The 25998-nt window shown below is 37.4% G+C and overlaps 1 protein-coding gene across 2 annotated transcripts in view; it reads left to right on the forward strand.

The window, feature by feature from the left end:
* LOC307125267 (neuronal migration protein doublecortin-like) overlaps positions 1-25489 on the forward strand; it is a 71507-nt gene extending 46018 nt beyond the window's left edge. The window contains exons 4-8 of one of the 2 annotated variants that reach the window (XM_079815009.1): positions 10721-10823; positions 11329-11379; positions 13384-13473; positions 18517-18614; positions 23333-25489. In XM_079815009.1, coding sequence (XP_079671135.1) covers positions 10721-10823; positions 11329-11379; positions 13384-13473; positions 18517-18614; positions 23333-23389 — 399 coding nt within the window. In that variant the 3' untranslated portion in view covers positions 23390-25489. The remainder of the gene's footprint in view (positions 1-10720; positions 10824-11328; positions 11380-13383; positions 13474-18516; positions 18615-23332) is intronic. The other variant, XM_079815010.1, reaches the window with a different exon arrangement.
* The last annotated feature ends 509 nt before the right edge of the window (positions 25490-25998 follow it).

Below are 25998 nucleotides of genomic sequence, written 5' to 3' on the forward strand. Positions count from 1 at the left end.
TTTTATTGATCATCTGCTAATTTGCAAATCAAAGACCGCAATAGGAGAGAGTGTGCTAACAGCACTGGTATGATCATTAAGTTTCTTTACTTTTAATGAAAGTAAATCTTAACCATCTAAATGGTGTTAAGAATATTAGCAGGCTTTTGCCGTTTTTCCTCCTCATAATGAATCAGAGCGATATTTTTAGTGAACGCTTTTTTCGTAGACTGACAGGATTTTTTAAGACTAGCACATACTTAAAGAATGATATTATAGTTTCCAGCTGACTTAGGGGCGACCTGTTTGGATGTTAGAGAACCTGGCACCTGTTGTTTTTATCTAAATATGAAATTGTGCAGTATTTAAAGCTACACTTGTAACTTTTTTCATAACAAGTACAAAATGTTATTAATGAGAGATATAAAAAAATAGATATATCTACCAAAAAACCTTTTTTCCACTTTTTTATAAACTACAGGATAATAATAATTTATATTTCAGCCAAATTTAGCAGGAAATGACATACATATGTCATGTGTGTCATGTCATAATTCATCTGTACGCAGAGGGAAGTTGTTCCGGTTGTGAGTAGTGTGAAGCAGAAAGTTTGTCACAATGTACAAGAAAAATGACCAGGGATCATTTAAAACGGTAAACCTCCAGGGAATCACCAGTTGTAAAAACAACAACAACAACAACAATAAAACATGATTTATTTGTCTATCTGCTCTGAAACCACATTCATCTGCACAGAGGAGCAAAGCTGAAGCAAGAGACATGAAGTCGTATTTTTTAACTGCAAGAACAGGGGTGTCTAATCCTGATCCTGGAGGGCTAAAGTCCTACAAAGTTGACCTCCAACTTGTCCCAACAAACCTGCCTTGAAGTTTCGGTAACACTTTATTTTGATGGTCCCCTTTAGACATTCTGTTGACTTTAAGTAATGTTGCACCTACATGTCAACAGAGTATTAGTACTGACTGCTTAATATCTACTAACACTTTATTTTGATGCTCCACCAACAGACATTCTACTAACTATAAGTAACTTTGCAAGCACATATCAACTTATTCCCAAACCCAAACCCCTTATTCTACTAACCCTTGCAGTCTACTTGTACTCAACGAATACTCTAATGAGAGTTAGTTGACATGTAGGTGCAACGTTACTTATAGTCAACATAATGTCTTAAGGAGACCATCGAAATAAAGTGTAACCGAAGTTTCTAGTAATCCTGAAGGCCTGGATTACTGCACCTTGGTTCAGGTGTGTGGACAGTGACCCTGGAGGACCAGGACTGCACATCCCTGACTTAAATTGCTAAAAGTTATAATAGCGTAGCTTTAAAATACTGCAGAGGGAGTCTTTTTATTCGAATTGGAGCCCTTGCCTTTAACGGAGTATCTATTTACATTAAGTGTAAGTGGCACGCCTTGTTGGCAGAGGCTATTTACACTAACTCCGCCCACTGATGTCTGGTTGGGCAAGACAAAATTATGAAAGATGTTGGATTGTCAACAGTAGCAATAGTGTAGAGGGGTAAGGTGTGTAGCAGAAGGTTTTGACGCAAATCGAGTTAGTTTCCGCCTTTTGCCGCATTCACTCTACTCTCTTTTCTCAATGCATTTCAGATTGGAAAGGCGTTTTTTTTTTCAAATAAAAATGAAGAAAATGTGAAAAATGTGTTATGTTACAAACACCTATATTAAACACTAAAGTAACATCATCTCTTGCGTAGCCCTTTGTATCGGAAAACACACACAAACACAGGCACAATATGCCTCTGTGAACGTCACCTTTCAGACTGACCACTGCATATGGTCATGTCTGCATGAGCTGCTCGATCTGTCCAGCAAGAACATTGAAACAATAAAGGACTTTGTTAATAATTGACAGGCTACAGACTGGCAGTGTGTCAGAGTGAGTGTGTGTGAGTTATATGGGGACTCCTGTATGACCTATATTAGATTGGAGGGTGTGTTTGGGAGGGGTTATTGAGGAATAAGAGGCATGTGGCCCTGGCAGCTGGTTAGGCAAGGATTAGGGGCTAAAGGGGGTGTCAGTCTATGTGTCCTTTATTTGTGTGCGTGAGCCATAAGATGTAGTGATTAGCTGTGAATATTATCAAAAAGTCACATATAAATCTGCATTTCAAGTTTTTTGTGTTTTTAACTTTTTTGTATAACATTTCACTTGTCGCAGAGCCTGGTTTTAAACTATCAGAATAAAGTCTGGTCTACTTTGAGGATTATTCTGGCCAAGTACAACCCATTTAGATCTGACTGACATGTAAAATGACCAGCTACAGCTTGTTATTATGTGACATTTAGGCCAAAAACGAATATAACCCTAAGAAGCTTACACAGGGTTTTCCATTTATTTGATGCTAAATATTTCAAACAGAAACAACAAAAAATATTACATTTCATAAACTCACTTTGGCAGGAATGAGTGTCTTCCCACACACACACACACACACACTGATATGGCAGCAACAAAGCGGAGTTAAATTGATTCATTAATATTAATTAACATTAAGTATTGTTTTTTTATCAGATCACATGCATGATTTATTATGCATGGCATATCACTAAAACTTAGAGTCTAAAAAGCACTGTATATCTCTGTTTGAGTGACAGACTCATAATCGGCAGTCAGTCCCTGTTGACTCAGTGTCCGCTGGGAGTCTGGCACTTCCAATTTTGCTCTGTCTAATACTTGCATAGAGTAGTTGACAAAAGAATCATTTTCAAAAAATTGTAATGCTGATGAGATTGATTGTTACATGTTGCCTTTGTGGCATATATGTTTGCAGATTATTAACATTCCTTTGAATGAGAAAAAAAAGGTTCAGTGTTGTTCTATATAGAACCCTGAAGTTCTTGATTAAATTTTAAAGAACCCATTATGCCAAAAAGCTTCTATATAAAAGAGAAATGTCGTAAATCTTTACGAGCTGTTTAATCCATAAAATGCAATAAAAATAAAAACAAATTAAACAAACCGAATTAAATCCATAAAATGATCCCATGGGAACCCCTAAATGTTTTATGTATGAAGCGCCTGACTAAACCCTTTAAGGTTCTATAGAACCTTTTCTTCTAAGATATGGTGATGGACAAAAAAAAAAACGATACTAGGTACAATATTTTGCAACAGACTGTGTCTGATGGAATGAAATGTATTAATACAGATTGTACTAGAATTTGTTTAGGTGAGCACTGCAATTTTAGCATGAAATATTCATGCAAAAATAAGTGTTTCCTCACAAACAGAAGACCTCATTAACAGTCATTTTTAAGAATTGCAATAATGTAAGGTCGGGAACACTTTATCTTAGGGTTCAATTCTCATTATTACTAGTTGCTTATTAGCATGCATATTACTAGGATATTGGCTGTTTATTAGTACTTACAAAGCACATATATAATGCCTTATTCTGCATGACTATATTCTACATCCCCTAATCATATCCAATACCTACACTTAAATACTACAAAAGTACCTTACTAACTATTAATAAAGAGTAAATTAGGAGTTTGAGGCAAAAGTCGTAGTTAATAGTGAATATGTGTTCCCCATACTAAAGTGTTACCGTAAGGTCTAAAGAAAATTCAGTTTCATGTCTCGTAAAAACATAACTTTCAACCCTGCTCATACACATCCACAAATGTATTGAGTAAATGATTTGCTGTTTTTACATGGAATCATTTGAAATTCAATACAGGTTTAATTTAGTGAATAGGAGAGACAGGAGCATAGTAGCAAGAACTACCCAGCATGCAAAGATTCACTCAGCACACTTAAATACATATTTTACTCATTGAACCCAACCCCTAATGCCAGTCTAGAATAAACAGGGACACAGAAAGAGTGGGCGAATGTTCAAAAGAATAGTGTGACAGTGTGGTCAATGGCCACATGATCAAAGGGATGTGAGCACAATGTACCTTTATCTTCATCAACCAGATATTCGTATTCACTCATTTAATAAGGATATACAATAGAATGTGTTATTTGAATTAGTCTTTTATGCTTTAAGTTTTTTTAAACCTAGTGAATAATTCAGTTATAATGTGATTCGTTGACATTAACAGTTTTGTTTTGTAAACTTTTTTTTACCAAAGCATTTTCCGGTTTGTCCCAACTGACCTTGTTCCCACATATACACAAATGACTTGTGAGTAAATGTATTAAAGGAAACTGTATTTTAGTGGTCCCAACAAGTATTTGGACTCTTAAGCCATTATTTAAAATATGACTGTTTTTGTATTATATATCAAAACATCAAACCAAGTTGCATTTATTCTAAATGAATAAAGCACAAGCACACAATTATTTAGGATGGATGGAAAGGATAGATGGATACGTGGATGGATGGATGCACTGTAAAAAATGTTTGTGATTTTAACGGTATTTTACTGTAAAAATGCTATGGTGAAAAACAGTTAATTGGTTAACAGAAAGTTTCCGTACTATATACGGTGAATAACTGTAATAGATCTAACCTTACATTTCATTTAATTTTACAGTAAAATACTGTTAAATGTACAGTTTTTGGAAGTGAAAAAGAACAAGTCATTGTGTAATTTACAGTGAAAACCCGTAAATTGACATTCCCAGAATTCCCTGCGTGACACTTCGCATTTGATGTATTTTAATGTTTATTGCATTTTTTTAATTGCATGTGTTTTACCATGATGGTGTTAAGTGTTTGTGTGAATGACACTGAGCACCTTCTATATATTGGTATTGTCCTCTTAAAAGCTGCTTGTGATGAGCTTTGATTCATCACGTGATTCTCATCACCACTGTGATTGGTGGTTGTCCGTATATATCAAAGGTACATAACAGATATTAGTATTTCAATAGGTTGGTAATTTAACATTATTTCAGTTAATGAAATATGTTTTTTTACCGTAAATTGTTTACAGTGTAAACATAATCAATACAATATAAACCTTTAAATTATATGGTTTTGAACTGTAAAATAATTTTTTTTAACCGTATTTATTACATTATAAACCTTTAAATTATATGGTGCTAATTAAGTTCTGGCAACCACAATTGCCGTTTTTTTACCGTAAATTTTACGGGGATTCTTTTTACAGTGTGGATGGATGCGTGGATGGATGGATGGATGGATGGATGGATGTGTGAATGGATGGATGGATGGATGGATGGATGGATGGATTTAAGGACTGCCCATTAAAGAAAAGTCCTAAGAAAAGCACTAGCATCATATGTTACATGCCACTTGTTTTGATATTTTGTATAAATATAATAAAGTTCAGACAACTTTTATGTTTGACTTAAGTATCCAAAAGTTCTTTAATTACTTTTGGGGGCCACTGTGTAGGGCTAGGGTTAGTGTTCTCCTGACTAACTGCAAGTCTCTGGACCCTATATTTTAACAATCTAAGCAAATGATCTGAAACGCATGGCGCAGGTGCACTTAGGGCGTGTCCCAATCCACTTTTGCTAGTTTAACGACGATAAAAATGGTCGGCGCGCCAGACGCATGGTCCAGAATGGCAGAATTTGCAAGCGGATAAACTGAACGCTTCTCTAGCGAGGAAACGGATCTGCTCGTCCAATGACGGCTGCTTGCTCATCATTACTGCAAAGTGGTAGGCTAATTCTGATACATGCAATGACAATCCATTATTAAATGTAGGCATTTTTATATTTATGTACACAATAATAATCTTTTACATTTTACTCCTTTAATTGTATTCAAAAAAGTACAAGGACAAAATATACTGAATATGTTAAGTAAGAATTAAAAGTAAATAAGCAAATAATACAAATAAAAATAATATTCACATCGTTTCACTCTGTTAGTATGAAGGTCAGCTCTGTTTGTTTGAGGCACTCTCCCTTCACTTCTGTTCATGTCACATGACAAAGCAACATGAGTGATCATGATCACAGCTGCCTGTGGGCTATAAGCAAATAACAAAATTATTTTGTGTAAGTCTTGTAGGTCTTTCCTAGATGCTGACCTCAGGAAACCTGGCATTGTCATTTAAGGACAACACTATGAATTCCAGACGAATATTTCCGAAGCTAGATGGTTAAGCACTAGGGAAAATTTGATTGGTGCATTGATCCAGTGAGGGCCACGCCCACCAGACCTGCTTATTCTTCTTAATTAATTCCCATCACTTCTGGCAATGGAGGCACACACAAGAACACACACACAGTCTCAAATGTTGTTCCTGTTTTTCACAGTGATCTGAACTCTGTTAGTTCAGACTGTCACACTGGCTGGCAGGAACAAACTCTGTTAGTAGTGTCTGGATGAGAGGAGACATGAGGTGACAGATGAGGGTCAGACATACACATACACACCCTGAATCTTAGCTTCCAGTTACAGTGTTGTTGATGCACTGAACTTACACACTGAAACCACACGCATGCATAAACAAAAAGCACAGAAATCACAGAAGTATCTTGACTGAAGACCTCTTGCCTTCAGGACATTCTAACACTCATCCACATTCAGTTTTAGCATGACTACCAGACCAATCAGACACACCTCTCTTTTTTTATGTAAATGAGTGAATATTTTGAAAAGCTACAATCTTCATTAAGCAGTATCACACTGAAAATATATTAAAAATGTCCTTAAATGTATTATATTTATGTAGATGTTATAACATTACTGGGTTACTTCAAGTAAAAAAGGAGAGAAATAAATGGGATCCCTAATTATGGAATTCCCTAAACATCCAGAGCGTGAAAGTGGATATTTGAAAATTTGCTTGTAATACAAAGGCAGTTTTATTCTGTATATTTATATGTGCATGTATAATATGGATAGAGAATGAAGGAGACATGTCCTTTGGGGACATCACTGTTGCCATGGTTTCATCACGCACCGCAAGTATATCCCTGCTCTTGACCTTTGGCCTCTTTGACCCTGAGATCATTATGTGCCTTGTGGCGGTCATAGGGAAAAAATATTACTGAGATTAAGCAAAAGCGAATTTATATTTTGTGCTGGACTGGGTAGTCTGGGAACAATTTGCAGATTGTGTGTCCCATGAGGCCTTCTTTAATGGCCCATTTTTATGAGCAGTTCTGGCACACACACACACACACACACACACACACTACTGCCTCTTGAGGTTTCCCAGTTTCCATATAATCAGCACAAGACAGGAAGGGGAGTGGGGGCAGCAGGTGCGGGAGGCTGGCTGGACTGACACGTGATTGACAGGTGGATTGATTGCTTTTGAATGTCAGCTTGGATAATTATCAGAATGTGTCAGTAAATGCCATACCGCTAAGGCAGTAAAGTGGTTTAACAAGATGTTGTTTTTTTTCTGCTTTCTTTGTCACACAGACTTGAATACTAGCCTGAATGCCATTAATAAGCCATTTAGAAACAAGATCATAAAAGAGACTTGCGCTCTGTTCACGGCTGGTCATAGTTACCATAATCCCCAGACCTGGAATTGTGCGTTTTACTATTAACACCAAAATTAATCTGTAATTTGAGTGATCAATAGACCAAAAACAGCAATACATCAAACAACAGTCGTTATGCAAATGCCTTATTAATAAACTGATAGTTTATTTAGTGGGACATTAATTGCATTCAACTGTGTGCTATAGCTACATAAACTATATTGTATTGTTTCACTATTGCCTTTCATTTATTTTGAGATCATTCTTGCATTATTAAGATATTACCAGTAGTCAATTATGGGAATTATTAAACAGAAATATTATGAGATAAATATCTAGTTCAGTCATGAATCTCTATATTGTGGAGGCTGATAGGTCCTTTGCATGCACTGGGCCTCATTAATGAAACTTTCATAAATAGGCTATATGAGTAATTTGTGCATAAAACAAACCTTCCCTAAAACTCTCCTCAATATTCACAAACTCTTTTGAAAACATCAGATTTTGATAGTTGAACATGTGTATGTTAATGAATTCCAATCATTCGTAAATAGGGCGCACAAGCACACTCATTCACAATTAGCATAATCCCCCCTATGAATTACGAATACGCAAATTACGTGTACTAGTTTCTCATTTTGAAGAATTTTACTGGATATAAAAAAGCAGTAACCAGCAATATGAACTGTTCCATTGTTTTTCAGTCGTGGTACAAGGAGAGTGGTTGAGCGCTAGTATTTTTTGCCCACTGTGATTGGACGGCTGGGTAAAAAGTGTTCAACTCTCAGCTACAAAAAAAGGGCAAACGAATTTGTGAAATATGATCAAAATGCAGTGTCAATCAGTTTGCTTAAAGGGTACACTGTTTCTGCCAATCTCATCTTAATCTTAGTACTTAGTAATAGTTTTGCATCCTTCATTTCTCCGAAGACTCTTTGGTTTTATCAGATTTATAAAAGAAAGATATGCTGTACCGATTCTTTCCGAAAACAGCCAAGCTCGTAAAGGCGTGCAGTGGGTGGAGCTAAAGAAGAGTCACAAGCACACACACACACACAATACATCATGGCATTATCAAACAAACCACAGACATTTGATGCAGTTTCACTCACCGCCTGCGGTTTCGACTCATGACCGGGATCTTTTATCGCTGGGACAACTCCATCTTAGACTGGGTAAACCCAGCCTGATCTGCCGGCGATTTGATTTCGCCCTGCAACTCAGTCTGGAAACCTGTACATTAATTTCTGCTTCTGTTACACTTTTGCGGGAGCCAATCACAGACTGGCTTATCCACCTGGAACGCTTTTGGCAGGTTTAACACGATGACGGATAGATGGGTCGTTGCCCGTTGATCATGCCTCTTGTGGTCTGATTGGTTGAAGGACTATCCAATTGCGTACAGAGTCATTTAATCTATGCTCGTTTATCACGCCTTCTTGTGCAGTAGAAAATACAGAACAGACTCAACAGACCAATGTTCAATCTCAAACTGAGCTTGGTCTGGTGATAGCCAGACAAACTCCATCTTTCAGCTACAGACAATCTGCAAATCCAGCATCGAACTGGGCCTTGTTTATAAAACATTCATCACCGACATGTCGGGAACAAACAAACACACTTGCAGAACTCCTGAAAAACAAACTGCATCCACTGTTCCCTTAACGCTGGGTTCTTTGGGAAGCTGAACAAGGTTATCTTTCCCTCACAACCAAAACCACACTTCTTTAGTGACATTTATTTTGTGGTGACAGCGCTGCTGACGTCTTCCGTAACCAGAACGAAGCTCGTTGATGTGCGAGCTCTTGCTCTCGCTTTGGTTGTTGTGCGCACGCGCTCATCCGGGAGAAGTGGCCATACAAGAAATTCCTCCCTTTATAATGTTCTTTATGATGAACTTTCCGAAACTAATTCGAATCCTGAAGGAGTGTATTTGGAACAATACATCCAACAATTTTTTTTTTTTTTTACTTTGGCCATGTTTTTTCATTAGAATCCAACTCCAACAGTGTAAATAAGTCAGAATGCATGAAATAGTATTAGACATCCCCTTTAAAAGAACACAGAACATTTGAATGTTTTACACAGGCGTACATTTCTTTCGTACCATAACATTTTGAAAATACAAACATTTTCATGAATCCAAAAATGTACATCGGAACGGCTTTATAAACAATTGACACAAAAATGTGTCCGTGTTTCATGTATGAGGCCCATTGCATTTACATGCATTACGTACATTTAAATAGTCTGGTTCAGTGTTCGCTGGAGGCTAGTTCCTCTGAAACTCTCTGCTCTCTCCGACAACGACATATTTGTCCTGTGTCGGCCACCGTAGCTTCTCTATGTGCTTCGAAAGGGAGGGGTGAGCGGTGGGCGGTTGCAATTCGCAACCTCACTGCTAGATGCCACTAAAATTCACACACTTCACCTTTAATTGAAACATGGTCAGGTCAAAGTGTCCACATTTTTATACATTTTACTGGTTGTCCACTGTATGAAGAATTTTTGGGTATAATTGTCACAATATATCCTCACTTACATAAATGAACTAGTGTCCTGCACCCACTAGCAAAAAATTATATCTGGTGTCTGAATAATTTTTGGTTTGACTGTATGTACTTATACATACATACACACATACACACACACTCACACACGCATCCATCCAAGTATGCAGACACACACCCTGCTGGCCAGCTGTTCACGGCAAGGGCGGCATAGATTAGCTTTGTCATATATCACTGTCTCTCTCTCTCTTTGTGTGTGTGTGTGTGTGTGTGTGTGTGTGTGTGTGTGTGTGTGTGTGTGTGTGTGTGTGTGTGTGTGTGTGTGTGTGTGTGTGTGTGTGTGTGTGTGTGTGTTAAGTGATAGACTGGGGTGGGACTCTTTACTTGGCTGGTGGTGACCCAATTTTAGCTCAGAATGTCAAATAGCTGTCTCCAACAACGTCCAAAACATTTAGATCCTAGCTTATGAACAACTGGAGGAAACTCAATGTACGAATGAGTCTGTGTGTGAGCATCACTCTAATTGCCAACACATGGGAGAGATACATACTTAAATACATGGTAAATACAACCCAGTTTGGGTCATTTTGGCAACCCAGGACCGGGTCAAACAAACTCAGCGCTGGGTTGTTTTGACCCATGCAGGGTTGGGTTAAATGTTTGAAAGACAGGAATAAACTGCGTTTCTGTATTCCCAGCCCAGCACCATTATGTTACTTATTATGAACAATTATCAACTCAAATGGGATCAAATCAGCCCAGCTTCCTTATATATCTTTGTTTCAATATTTTGTTACTCATCTTCTTTTTAGGTGACTTGCTTGCAAGATTTCTTTGGTGACGACGATGTTTTCATTGCCTGTGGACCAGAAAAATTTCGCTATGCACAGGATGACTTCTCTCTGGATGAAAACGGTAGGTCACACCTATTAACAAATAAGTGTGAAATAATCCTTGTATATTTTTAGTCCCCCTTTTTATCATTAAAGCCTTCGATTCAGCTGATCACAATATTTTCAACCAGACTGGCTGGCAGTTAGGGAGAGTTGTTGGATTGGCTTTAGTTTTTACTTAATAAATATTTAACAGAATAGCATTTTGTACAAGAATACCTTTAGTATTTAGACTATTGCGCAGAAGCAACTCAGCTCAGTCAAGTCATCTGTACACTCTCAGTAACACTTTCGGTCTGAGAGCAGAAGGAAGCTGCATGCCATTGGATGTCATTCATTAAGCCTCTCAGAATCAGGCTCTCAAATGGCTTAATGCATTATTCAAATTCACATTTACATATGTAAATAGCCGATGTGCGACTCACATGGGTGTAATAAGGTTCAGAGACAGATCAAGAGGAATGTGTTTGTGTGTGTGTCTGAGAGAGAGAAACAGACAGAAATAATATATTGATTTGTGTCTGCAGTAGAAGCATCACCAAGAACGTTTCCAAGCTACAAGATACAAAGAACTGAAAGTAGCTATATTTTGTTTTTTATTATTACAAACACAACATGCTACTTACAAAACAATAGCGTTTCTTTTTCGCATTTCTGTGCCTAAAAAGATGCCATTTTGGGTTACACTTTATTTCGATAGTCCAATTTAGAAATTCTACTAACTATAAGTAGCTTTGCAACTACATGTCAACTAACTCTCATTAGACTGTTAGGTCAGGGTTAGGTGTTGGGTTCGGGTTAGTAGAATAAGTTGACATGTAGTTGCATTAAAATAGAGGGCCCTATTTTACACCCGGTGCAATGCGACGCCAGGCTAGATGCAAGTGTTTTTTACTAGTTTCAGCCCGACGCAGTTATCATTTTCACATCCAGCGCCATATTGTTTAAATAGCAAATGCACTTGTGGCCATCTGTTCGCCCATGGGCTTGCTGGTCTGAAAACAAGGTGTGTTCAGGCGCATTATTTTGAGGTGCTATTAACTGAAAATGACTGCACCATTGACCAACAAAAACCTGATCTAAAGTCAATAGCGCAGTATTTTTTTAGGGCGTGTTTGTAATATGCGCCTATAGGCGGGTGCACAACGTGCACACACTCTGATTATTACACACACACAGGGACGCGCAGCAACACACACACATTTTTAAATATTACAAATAAAAGATTCCTCTCTGGAGAAGCGTTCAGTCTTTCTGCTCGCAAATCCCACCAAGTAAATGGCGAATCCGCCATGGTGCAAGTGCAACTGGCTTTTAAAGGGAATGGGAGATGAGACTCTGGTTAATTGCATGTTACGCCCAAAACACACCCATGACCCATTAAGAGACTGGCCAGCAGCCATATCACCCTAGGCACCTCTTTTGAATAGATTTCTGTTGCCAGAGAGCGTTATGCGCGCTGCTTATGCGCCCCGGGCGCCTCGCGTTTTAGAAGGAGCGCATGAAGTTGAAAAAAGTCAACTCTGAGCGGAAAAGCGCCCAACGTCATTGCGGTTTTTTTATATTGTCCAATTGAATGAATGGAGAGGCGGGTTTACCGTTGTGGCAATCGTTACCTTGATTAAACTGACAGCACAGCTGATTCGGGGGTTTCCTAGCAACGTAAAAAAAAAAACAGGCCAGCAGGGGGTGCTCACCCTGTGGTCTGTGTGGGGACACTATACTGTCAATAAGCACCGTCCTTCGACATTTAACCAAGGTCCTGGCTCTCTGTGGTCATTAAAAATCCCAGGATGTCCTTCGGAGAAAAAAAAAAGAGTAGGAGTGTAACCCCGGCATCCTGACCAAATTTGCCCATTGGCCTTTGTCCATCATGGCCTCCTAATAATCCCCTATATACCGATATACTGATTGGCTTCATCACTAGGTCTCCTCTCCACCAATCAGCTGGTGTGTGGTGGGTGTTCTGGCGCAATATGGCTGCGGTCGCATCATCCAGGTGGATGAGGAGATCCTCCCCTTCTATATGTAAAGCGATTTGAGTACCCAGAAAAGCGTTATATATAAATGTAACAAATGATTAGGTTCAACCCTTTTAAACCATGCACCTGGCCAGCCGACCGTTTTTTCCGTCGTTAAACTAACAAAAGTGGATTCGGAAATGCCCTAAGTGCACCTGCGGCGTGCGCTTCAGATCATTCGCTTAGATCGTTAAAATAGGGCCCAAAGTGTTAACAGATATTAAGCAGACAATACTGCAAATTTACTCAATAGTTAGTAGAATATCTATTTCGTCTCTATTTGAAATTGTTTTTTATCAAGTAATTTTACAAGAATGTCCATATTTCTAGATTTTGCATGTTTTGCGATGTTTCTGAATGCCTGTTTTCACTTTTCGAATTGCATTATTGGCACGACCAACATAACAAACAAAATAGGTTGATAATGTGTGTAATTTGTATTTCTGTGTGGGACGCACAACGTTTTTCAAGGCGTTTTACTCACATATCATGGAATTTGTCACAGTAAAGTCTCTGTCTTTACTTCATACTAAAGCTCTGTCTCTGTTACTCTTGCTGTAGAGTGTCGGGTAATGAAGGCCCCCAAAGGACAGAGGGGCTCCACTAAGAGTCCCGGCCCAATGCGACGCTGCAAGTCTCCAGCTGATTCCAGTGAGCCAATAATTATGTGATTCATGTCAGCTCAACACACCTTTAACTCCATAATAAAGCTTTACTAACTACTGTCAATTCCACATCACGGCTAAAGCACCACAATTTCTTGCATGGATGATTGACAAGCTTTCTAAAATAATACACTTTATTTTGTTCTAAACTGCTTTGTCCATTATATTATATTAACACGTTTATTTTTGCTTATGCCGTTTAATTATGCATGATTATGAATCATCTGTTGTTTTGTTTTTATGAGATTTTTAACACCTTGTCACTTTAATTTGGTTTTTGTTAATCTATCATAATCTCGCAATTTCTCATGTTTGTGTGTGTTCTTGCAATGGCCTGTGCAATTAACCTTCTGTGTGCATAAATACTGTCGAAATGATTTTACAGTAATATAAATGTCATACATGCATAGCTACTTACAGTGAATAAACACAGGATTGATGTTTAAACCCCAAAGACCCACTGCAGTTTAAAGCAGTTTATTAATGAATTCCTTGTTTTATTAAATGTAGGTTACAACTACTTACAAAAGCAACTTACACAGCAGATTTAAATCAAATTCGTAAAATGTAATTTTTTTCTTGATTTCTTCTGACAACATGTTCAATTAAAAAAATGTACATGTGTATATATATATATATATATCATTTTTGTCATCATAGTCTAATGAAACTTTAAAAAGTGCTCTGAAATGAACACACTGAAGTCACTGGGAAGGCCTTTATAAAAGTAAAAAAGCAACTGCACTGAAGTCCTCTAAATGCTTTTTCTGCTATTATACCAGGGATCAGCAGGTTGGATGAATATCCCAGCATCATAAAACTTTAGAGAATGTCAGAGGACTGCTCTGAACATATCCGAATTTCAGACTCTTTGCATGCTCGGAAATATTTTCACGAAGACAAATCCAAGGGCGTCAAATGTACTTATTTACACTCATTATACTATAAAAAGTTTGCAAGTTAAAAAAGAAAAATCAAGATATGTGAATAACAAAATATGCACAAAGATCATAACTTATAACCGAAGGAAGGAAGGAAGGAAGGAAGGAAGGAAGGAAGGAAGGAAGGAAGGAAGGAAGGAAGGAAGGAAGGAAGGAAGGAAGGAAGGAAGGAAGGAAGGAAGGAAGGAAGGAAGGAAGGAAGGAAGGAAGGAAGGAAGGAAGGAAGGAAGGAAGGATGGATGGGAGGAAGAAAAGAGCATAAACATCAATGTTCGGGTCTCTGAGCTGAGGATTAAAAGGTGAAGAGAGAGGACGCCTGTCACGCAAGTTTGAGTTTGATGTAAGCAGATAGATTTGCTGTTACATATTTATTATTTTAGAGAGGAAGGATCACTCAATCTTCCAAGGGAGACTGAGCCTGGGGACACTTTTTAATCTGAGGATGAGGGCTAAAAGGCCATGCTTGCATACTAGACGATCAAGACTAATAAATAAAACATTTGAGGTTATAATCATATGTGGCATCTACAGGAAGAAACACAGGCAAACAAAGTGTCCAATCAACAGTACTGTGATATGAGGTCAAATGTAAGCAGTATTACTTTGGCAGGTTTGCAGAGGTGGCGACTGGGAAAGAAATGAGATTTTTAGTGATCGGGGAAAAAAGAAAGCATGAATATGTCCTCGTTGACCTTTCCACAGTGAGCAGAATCATTATATGACTGCCATCTTGTGGTGGCAGAAGCTCACAGAGTTCTAAATCGTTTAGTTAAAGGGATAGTTCACCCAAAAATGAAAGTCAATTCTGTCATCATTTACTCACAAGTTGTTCCAAACCTGTATGGATGTCTTTCTTCTGCTGAACACAAAAGAAGATATTTAGAAAAATGTCAGTGTATGGGCCCCATTGACTTCCATAAAAAATGTTTCTATACTATGGAAGTCAATGGCATCCATCAACTGTTTGATATTCTTCAAAATAATTTATTTTGCGTTCAGCAGAAGAAAGAAATTCGGTAACACTTTATTTTGATAGTCCACTTTAGACATTCTACTGACTATAAGTAACTTTGCAACTACATGTGAACTAACTGTCATTAGAGTATTCGTAGACTGTCTGATTAATATTTACTAAAACTTTATTTTGTTGGTCCCCCAACAGACATTCTAATGACTATAAGTAACTTGGCAACTACAATTCAACTTATTCTACTAACCCGAACCCTAACACCTAACCATAACCTACCAGTCTACTGACAGTCAACTAATACTCTAATGACAGTTAGTTGACATGTAGTTGCAAAGTTACTTATAGTTAGTAGAATGTTTAAAGTGGACTATCAAAATAAAGTGTAACCAGAAATTCATACAGGTTTGGAACAACTTAAGGGTGAGTAAATTATGACTTTTTGGGTGAAGTGTCATTTCTGCACCACTAACTGCACCAAAACAAAATTGCAAGAATTCTCAGATACATTTCCTGAATGTTTTTTTTTTTGTTTGTTTTTTTGACAAAAATGTGATTGCCCCTGCAGATAAGATGTGTCATCAAAATGTTTGTTCTGTTTTTTGGAAAAAGAAAAATGTATACAAATAGGCCTGTTTCCTAACATTTTATGAATTGTTAGGTGTACACTATTATATTCAGTGGATAACCGCAAACCTAAAAGCCAGACATGGACTAAAAGCCATAAAACAAATTTCCTGAATTCTTTAAAATGAAGAATATTTGTAAAAAGGGCATGAGATTATATTGTAAGAATAGCTCATTTGTGCATGCTAACTTTTCTTGCATGGCCTGTGTGCTATAAATCAGTGTATCTGTATCACTGTACCACTGTGCACACTCACTTTTTTTTTTTTTACTATTTCTTTTCATGTTTATTTATATCTCTCCCCCGTGTTTTAAAGCCCATCTTGTAAGTTTTGTATTGCACTGCTCTCCTTTTGAAATAAATGAACAAGGACATTGAGCATTTTATATTTGTTATTTTTTTATTATTTTTTTACCATCAGTTCTTGTTTTGTACATCCATTTAGTTCTCTTTTTCAGTTTTCCATATTTTACATAATTATTTCAGTTCAGAGTTTTAACTGATTGTTGTTAGGCTATAACATTATATCATTTTTTTTCCTATCAGCTTATTCATTTCAGCAAGGAAACCCTCTCTTCTTATCAAGAAGCATTTAAGCAGTATACTCTAAACCCGAATAAGTTAACCTATTGAGGAAATCACAATGTAGAAAATTATATGATCAATAAGTTACGACAACATATGTTTTTACTTTGCTTTAACTCATCAAAATAAGTTTTTTATGAATTATACAAGATACAACAATTTTTTAAGTCAGTTTAATGTAATTTAGTTAATTAAGTTGAAATAACTAAAACATTCAAGGTGATTGTACTTAAAAATTTAAGGTAGCAACTTTTTTACATTGCAGTTACACCAAAATTTTAAACTTAAGAAATTCAGTTTATGTTAAGCAGAACTGGTAGATTTTTATTTTATACTCGTACATTTTAATTGCTCTTCAATTGCTTGCTAACTCATACATTTCACTTAAAATGATCCTGTAATTTCAACTTAAATATTTTTAAAAGTGGAAACTTGGCTATATTTACTAGCTAATTCAGTAAATGCTAACTTGCTAGTTGGTAACACAATGCTTTGATAACATTAGCATAGCATAGCAATTGCTGAATGAGTAAGACAATATAAAACATTTAACATGAATCTGTTCTCACACTCATGCTCTACTCATCACCCCAAAACACCCTACAGAAACTCTGTAGCATAGCTAAACATTAAACGCTACTAAATCTCCCACTTAACATTAATCTTGCACACACACACACACACAGGTTTGTTTTGCTATCTAAGTGAGGACATTTTTATAGGCGTAATGGTTTTTATACTGTACAAACTGTACATTCTATTCCCCTACACTACCCCATAACAGGAAACATTCTGCATTTTAAAAATTTTAATAAAAAATTTTTTAGTATGTTTTTAAAGCTATTTTAATTATGAGGACATATGAAATGTCCTCATATTTCATGTTTACATTGTAATACCATTGTAATACCCGTGTCATTATACAAATTTGTGTCCAAATAAATCACAAAAACAAACACTCACACACGCACACACACACAAACACACACACAACATTATATAACACTTAATTTAAGAATTTACTCTCAAGTTTGTCTAAATGAAAAGAAATAAGTTCATAAAACTCAAAACAATGAAACAAATTCAGAGATGACTTAAAATGTGTCAGTTTAGTGAACTCAATTCTATATACTCATAAAAGTTCATTTGTTTAATTTAACTTTATCCTACTCAAGCAAATTAATTATTTTGAGCATTAGAGTTTACTTGAATTATATTGTAGGTTCTTCATATTCTTTGTTCTTTAGCGCCAGATGTCTAAGTGATAATAACACAAAAGCCTAGGGACAAGTTATTGTACCGTCATAGCCTAAAGTGTGACCAAAAAAACCTTTACGGATCTATTTGGAACCTTTTTGCTTTTTTAGGAGTTTAACCGATCATGAACACACAGCAAAGCTAACTTCTAAACAAGTTGTGCATTTAATTAGCACATGAAAAGCTAAGATCTGCACTTTTAGAGTCTCCTTATCCAGGTCTTCCAACAACGCCTGGCGTTTCATCTGAGATTCTGTTCCCTTTGTTTTATTTATTCATTAGCTGGAGCGGTTTTAAGGCCTGGCATCTGGTCCTGAGGTTTTTGTGTTGCTTAAATGAAAGCTCTGTTTTAAAAAAAGCCTTTAGTAGGCTACTATAGGGCACACGATCACACCACTCTCACATATAAACACAGCTCTGGTGTCTCATAGCAACCTGCTCTATTCGTAGAGAGATGTGTAAATGAGTTCCAGCAAACAGATACACAGACCAGCAGCTGGCTAGACGACAGTTGACAACATGATTAAACAGGGAGGAGGCAAGTCACTGCCTAACCCCACAATTTGTCTTTTCTTTTCCCCTAATCTTTCTGTCTGTGCCTCTCCTTCTATCCCTCTCTTTCACTTTTGCACTTTTTATATATCTCTCTAGCTAATGGAACAGGCTCCAGTAGTCAGCTCTCTACGCCCATCTCTAAGCAGTCGCCCATCTCGACCCCGACTAGCCCCGGCAACAGTCGCAAACAGAAGGTAATGTTCTGTCAGTTCCTCTATCTATAGGTGAACAAACTAAACTATTGCTTCGTTTTGAATGGCATGTTACCATACTATTTTTTTGCAGGATGCTATTGAATGATATTCCAGACAATATTCAAAAAGGAATTGCAATTGCATTTTCAATTTGTGCACACATACGTTGTGACATAATGGAAACACAAATGCATGATTTGCTTTTGGATTTTCTTTTCCATGTATGTAACATGTCTGCCAAATTTCAAATGGAAACGCGAAGTCCGTTTGCAATTGCAAATGTCTTACGAGTTATGTCCCTTCCATTTTTGGAATAGCAATAGAAAACCTATTTGATATTTCACTTTCTCCATGTCCTGCCTAGCCTGACAAGCCAGACCCACATCAAGATGTTTGGTCTGGAAACTCACCATTGCCAGGGCTCAATCCGAGGGGCGGGATAAACGGTTGTCTGTCAAATTCCCTCTGCACGCAATTGGATAGCGCCACAACCAACTGAAGCGGAGCTAACGTTAGTTGATAGATTAAACTCCGAATACATCTTCCTTTCTTACGAATGACTTCAGTGCCGTTCTTTGTTCTTTCCTCAAAGAAAAGCTTAATTCCAAGTCTTCCAGAGTCGCGGCCAAACCCGTTTTGAAAGACGCTGAACGTCAGCTTCTTTGTTTACCTGTAGCACCAAGAACCTCCGCAACTCATTCCGTCATTATGTTAAGCCCGCCCACCGACTCTATACACGCTGTGATTGGCCTGACCTGAGTTTGGTTTTTCCAGCTCTGAGGTCTACCGAGAGTTGCTAGACTACACACGCGGCAAAATAAATGTTATGCCGCTAGGGTGCGTCTAGATTTCTAGGCTATGTCCTGCCACAACCCTCTCAAAATACAATTGGAATCGCAATCCCCATTGCGCTTGCATTGCCGATGCCTAACACAGTCAACTGTCAATCAGTCTTGAGTAGAGGTCGACCGATATATCGGGCCGATATTGGTCATTTTTTAATATATCGGCATCGGCATCGGTTTATTAGCGCCATTTAAAGTCAGGCACGTCCATGGGCAGCCCTGTGTTATTGGTGCGGTGGAAGCGTCCGGAACTGGCATAATGCTACCGCAGGTTAAAGGTTCGCTTACTTGCAGTTAACTTTAAGGACTGTAGTCGAAAACTATCAGCAGCTTTCTTGCTAACATATTAGCCCCAATGTTATAAGTTCTGTTTTATTTTTCCTGTATCAGAGTTGGAGAATTTCACTCTGTGCGTGGGGTGGAGAAGGCGGCAGCTCTCACAAACACTACAGCATGATTGAGGGCGAGGGCTACGTTACTCCGCCCTACTCACAGACAGCACCGTGCTCGGAGACACAGAGCTGTCCTGGAGCAGCCCAGAACAGTGTATGACATTTGTTCGGAAGCATGGTTTGATGCAGGCCTGGTTCCATGGAGCTAAGCATCCTCAAACGCAAGCAAAAGCACCCTCAGTTGATAATGTAATACAGTTTTTTACGGACGCTAGGACACATTTGTCAATACTTGGGTCACTTTTGCAAAACTCTTCACACAGTGAGCGCAACAGAAGTCTATATGGGCTAAACTGAGGATCGATCATCATTGCTTTGGCACAAAATGCATTCAATGAGTACATCTCTCAAATCTCATCGATTCTTTTCTCCCTCAGACACAACAACTGGCAGAACTCAATCTGCACATGCTTACATACTGTTTTCAAAACTGTTCAACTTAATTTCAAAACAATAACATAATACAAAACTGAATAAGGCAGCGATTTGCTACATTCCTACAGTAATATTTTCATGAAATATATTTTAAATCTTAAAATTAAATGCTATAAAAACAATTGGACAGTTGGAGCAGCCACAGCTGCTTCTCATTGTAGATGGTGGATGTGTGTATACTAATTCTGGTATTCTGGAATTACTATTATTCCGTGCAAAAAATAAATAAATAAATAAACAACATAATATATTGACAAATTCTGCATCATGTCTGATTGATTCCAGTAACATATACACTGTCAGAAAAAAAGGTACATTGCTGTCACTGGGGCGGTACCCTAAGGTACATAACAAAAAAAGTACTAATATGTACCTTTAAGGTATTAATATGTACCTTTAAGGTACTAATATGCACTCTTAAAGTACTGATATGTACCTTTTGAGGTACTAAAATGTACCTTTCAGGGGTGAGTAAGGTACAAAGATGTACCTTTTCACTTTTGTACCTTAGGGTACCGCCCCAGTGACAGCCCTGTACCTTTTTTTCTGAGAGTGTATTGCAGTGAATTATAAACAGAGATGTGTCCTTGTACATTGTATAATGCTACATGTTGTGTGTGTTTTTTAGCTCATTGTTTTGTGGGTGATAAAGTGTGTTTGTCGGCTGTCAACCTTTGCTAGTGTTCTGGAAGAATGAGTGTATTTGAGACCTGAATAAAGTGTTTTGGTAGTTGTAGTGCATTTTGAATGTGAAATGAACTGCTTTGCCAAGCTGAAAGTTGGTTAGGAGAACTGTGTGAAGAGTTTTGCAAAAGTGACCCAAGTATTGAGAAATGTGTCCTAGCTTCTGTAAAAAACTGTAATAAACTGGCGAAACAGATTGGGCAGATTTGTACATTTGTGTTCGCGCTCTGGAAAGCGCCAAATGCATCTATTTACAACGCGTTTTTGCAGTAGCCAATCACATATATAGTTGTTGATCTCTTGAACGCGATCAGAATCTCACCACTCAAATCGGCAGAGTTTTTATTCATTGCTGAGTTAATGCAGACTATACAGTCTATAAAATCCATTGAATAAAACTATTGATTTTCATGCTGCTAAGAGGACCGACGGCCAACTGCATGCTGCAAAGTTTCGGAAGTGACATCTAAATATAAATGCTGGATTCACTCTGCAGTGTCTGCACGAGACAGAAAATCCTCCTGAGACCCAGAATAGAGGTTTTGCCTCTGTAGAGGACATTATATTTAAGTGAATTTCTCTGACAACATACACAGTTTTGTCTGGATATTCTTATGAAATATGATATGAAAATATTCCTTTTTATTACTCCCATTATTACACATCTTTTTACATTACATTTTGTCCCAAAAACACATTACTATGCAAATTAGATATAATGTATAAATGCATTGCATAGAATGGGAATGGCATTTATGCCCATGTTTGTCATTAAAAGTTGGTCAGTTTATTGATTTGTTTTGGTGAACTTTGGATAAATATTTTATTTTAATACCGTGCAGTGCACAAAATTAAGATTCGAGCGATAGTTCAAGTCAGTGTTCAATAAATGATGAAGTTAAGTTTAGAAATGTTGTGCATCCACTCATTATTATTGTGACATTTTATCTTGCAAATGAAGGGGAAAACAAGATATCAGCCCTAAAAATTGGCAGCACATATCGGCCATCGGCTGACATCGGTTATAGAAAAACCCATATCGTCGATATCCAGTCTTGAGGGTGGGGTTTACTGATAGTCGGAAAGTATTCCACCCAAGTGGTGGAAAACGGGGATTTTGGCTATTTTTGCAATAAAAACAGGCCAATTTTTTTTACTTAAATTCAAACAAAGTCAAAAATCCAGAATTGATTTTGTGTAATAGAGTATTTACCCTGTCACTTGTGTTCTTTCATTTATTTGGAATGCCAGAGGAAGATGTTATGCAAACGTAACTTGATGTTCGTAACACCTGATGATCATCGGCTCGGCTGGTTTGCGACCCTTGTGTACTTTAATGTGCACATTATCTGTAGATCCCCCACAGAAATTCCCACTCCCGTTTATGGGATTGCGGTCTAATGCTATTTTAGTAAATCTGGCTCTTAAAGGGTCATGAAACCCCCTGTTTCAGCAGCCGTCGCTTCTCACCACAGTTTTGAAAAATGCTATAAAAGTGGCCGTGGTTTAGCGGCAGAGTGGAGGGGGACGAGGGGAGACCGGGAGGCTGACAGCACATCAACGGCTTCTGATTCAGACAATTTTATTTTGCTCTCATTAAAAGCATCAAACGTTCCCACAAATGCACGCTGCAAATTACCATTAAGTTAAACGCAACATACACATGGATTTGTAAGCTCACAGTTACACAAATACATATATATCCTGTGACAACTATAATTCAATGGACAATTAAATGCACAGCCATTCGCAATTTGTTCTCTACATCGAAAATATATATGAACACGCTGTTGCATACCTTTGATAACTTTTGAGGCTTATTTTGTGGAGTTTTTATAAGCTGTTGGGTCAGTTAAATGGCAGTAAAGACCGGTTACCCTCGCATTTGTGTCGTAGACGCTGAAACAAAAGCAAAAACAAACACTCGTTTTTGATCCATTAATGCATCTCTCGCTTACTGTATGCAATCTCACTGTTTGAAACGCCAGTCAGAGGAAAATGCCTATTCAACGCAGTCTCATGAATAATTATGAGACACTGATGAGTCATCGTCATACTAAAGTACAAGAAAACGTCACAGCCTATGACGTTGACATGAAGACGAATTTAAACCAGGAAGTTGAAAATAAAAAGGTTTCAAATGAACTAGTTTTCTCCCACATTCAAAACTAACAGCTGGTAACAATGATGTTCAACACACATAATTCAAATCTCAGAAAATGTGTTTTAGGGTTTCGTGACCCTTTAATCATGATGTAAACATAGTTCACCTTGACTTACCCTACCCTGTCTTCACCTCTAGGATCTATACTTGCCTCTGTCTCTGGAAGATGATGATTCACAGGGGGAGTCCATGTAGACTCTTTCCGCTCCGTACGCCAATCAACATGCCAGTCACAGAGGCATCTCTGGTGCTATCTGTCTTGGAAACATCCACATCATCGCCCTAGTTGCCAGGGTGAATGCACGCATCACCTTTGCTGCCCCTTGGCTTTGCAGCGACGGTCAGTGCACTATTTGCTGCTTGAGAATTTGTTGCATCCATTTTCTGTGTTTTGATAATAGATTTGTAGTGACTGATGAAAATGTTAAGTATATGCGGGGCATATGCTGCAGTTTTCGCTTGTATTATAACAACAAACACCCAAATTTGTACATGTGGTCTGCTGTGGAAATTCATTTTATATATATGAGAAATTTGAGAAACGTAACTGTTATCACACAGCAGGTCAGTTTAGCTCTTTAAACATCCAACCATCATTTTTTAAACCAATAGTTTTGACTTTTTCATACTGACTTTTTTAAAAGCTTGGTCCTCTGAATTTCAAGCAGCAAATAGTCATTTTTACAAGGGTGTAATAGTCTGACTTGTACAAGAAAAAGAACAAAAGAAAAAAAATGTAAAAGAAAAAATGACGGGAAAAAAAACTTGTTGCACCGTTAATAATTTTTATTAATCTCTTTTTGTAACCCTCTCTCTCTCACTGTGCAATGGTTTCGTGTGTTTTAAAGCCCATGATGTTGAACTAGAGCCCACAGACTCTATCCATATCACTGTAAATAATGTGTACAGCCTACTCTAAGACTCCAACATCTATGTTTTTACATTGTTGCGACGTCCTTAAAACATAGATATAATGTTAAATGTCAATAGCTCTGAAGGTACTCATTGCAAATTGAGAGGGGGGCCAAAAGCCATATAACAATGTCTTTTTGCTTTCAAAAACAATCACATTACGTTTTGAAAAGGTAAAAGATTAGGTAGCAGATTTCTGTTCAGAAGGATTTGATTCAAGGAGTAGGACGATTTAAACCAGTATTTCTAAAATAAAAAAAGAATAAAAGATTGTCAATTCAATTCATGCTTCCTATTCCAAGTCTTCTAAAGAGCCATGATTGCTCTGTGTGAGGAACAGACCACAATTGAAGTCCTTATTCACTGAAAACCTTGCTCTCTACTGTCATTCACAAGAAGATGCTGATGCCATTGTTTGTCATTTGTGTTATATCCAATTGTGACACATTTGAATAGGTTGATTATTTGAATTTCTCAAACAAAGCTATTGTAAGTCATATGAACCATTTTATGGTGCTTATTTGAAGCACTAAATAGCCTTGTGGCATGAAAAAGAGTAGCATGAACATTTTTCAAAATGAATACTTTGTCCAAGATAAAATGCCATACATGTTTAGAGCGCCACGATGACCATTTTCAGTTTTGGATGACTATTCCTTTTGAAACTGAGTTTGAAAATGTCTTTTAATGTGCAGTGTCCTTTTTCAGAAAGCCAAAGTTATGTTGAAAAGAGGGAAGCTGAAAAATAGTGATGTATATATCGGAGTCTCTCATTCAAAGTTCTTATTTGAAGATGAACAGAATATCACACCTGAACATTTACATATTAGAAAACCAAATACGTAGGATATGATGATGGAATTCAGTGTATGATAGCAAATCGCATTAATTTCTCGTTCACTGCATCAAAGTGATTTCTGCAAGTGTCGTGATATCTGTCGGTCAACTTTTTAGCAGAAAGAAGAAGAAAAAAAAAAGAAAAGCTAGCACAACAAAACTGCACAAATCAGGCAAACCGTTTGACGATCTTTTTTCAAATGTATCATTTCCATTCTCCCACTTTCCACTTTGTCTTCTGATGATTTTTCACCTTCCATGGTGCCTTTTATAAACCGCCCTCTATGAAAAAAGCAAAACAAACATAAAAAAAAGAAATCTACAAGAAAGCGAAATCTACTCATCTGTCAGTTGTTTACTGTATCTTTTTGAAATGTTTGCTATGAAGTGGGGCTCAAACACTAACTATAACTACATCCTCTGTAATCTGTTACTGTAGTAGTTTATCAGGGTAATTCTTCAGACATGGTGCAGATGCTCTCTTTTCTCCTTTAGTGCTGTAAACACAGTTGCTTGTGTACTGATATTTTTGGGCTTGGGGACATTAAACAAACAAACAAAAAAAAAAAAACAAAAAAAATCAGACTTCCTCTCTGATTTTCATGTACTTCCTGCTGTATCATCGTGACTTGTTTTGGTGATGTCATTCTGTGTATTAAACTTCTCTCTTTACTATTAAAATGAGATGCTCTTCTGCTCCTGTTTTGACTGCAGTAATGCTCACGAATGTCTTTGTTGGTGTTTTGTTATTGTCTGCTAAGACTTTTTTCCAGTGCACATGACCTACATCCATGGCCTCATTTATATTCTTTTCATGCCTAATTAAAGCGGTCATTAACTGAGAAATCCACTTTTCCCTGATCTTTTGTCAACGTACTAAAATACACAATTTTCAGAGCTCAAAACTTCCTTGTTAGCCCATAAACAGCTCTTATTGAAACCAAGCTGCCAAAAGACTTGTGTTGTTCTTCCTCTTAATAAGAGATTAATACATTTGCACAGACACAGATAGCTACAACACCTACTTCATCAACATCGCCTCTTAGTGAAGCGAT

This window comes from Gobio gobio (genome assembly GCF_949357685.1).
Source record: "Gobio gobio genome assembly, chromosome: 4".
Classification (NCBI taxonomy): domain Eukaryota; kingdom Metazoa; phylum Chordata; class Actinopteri; order Cypriniformes; family Gobionidae; genus Gobio; species Gobio gobio.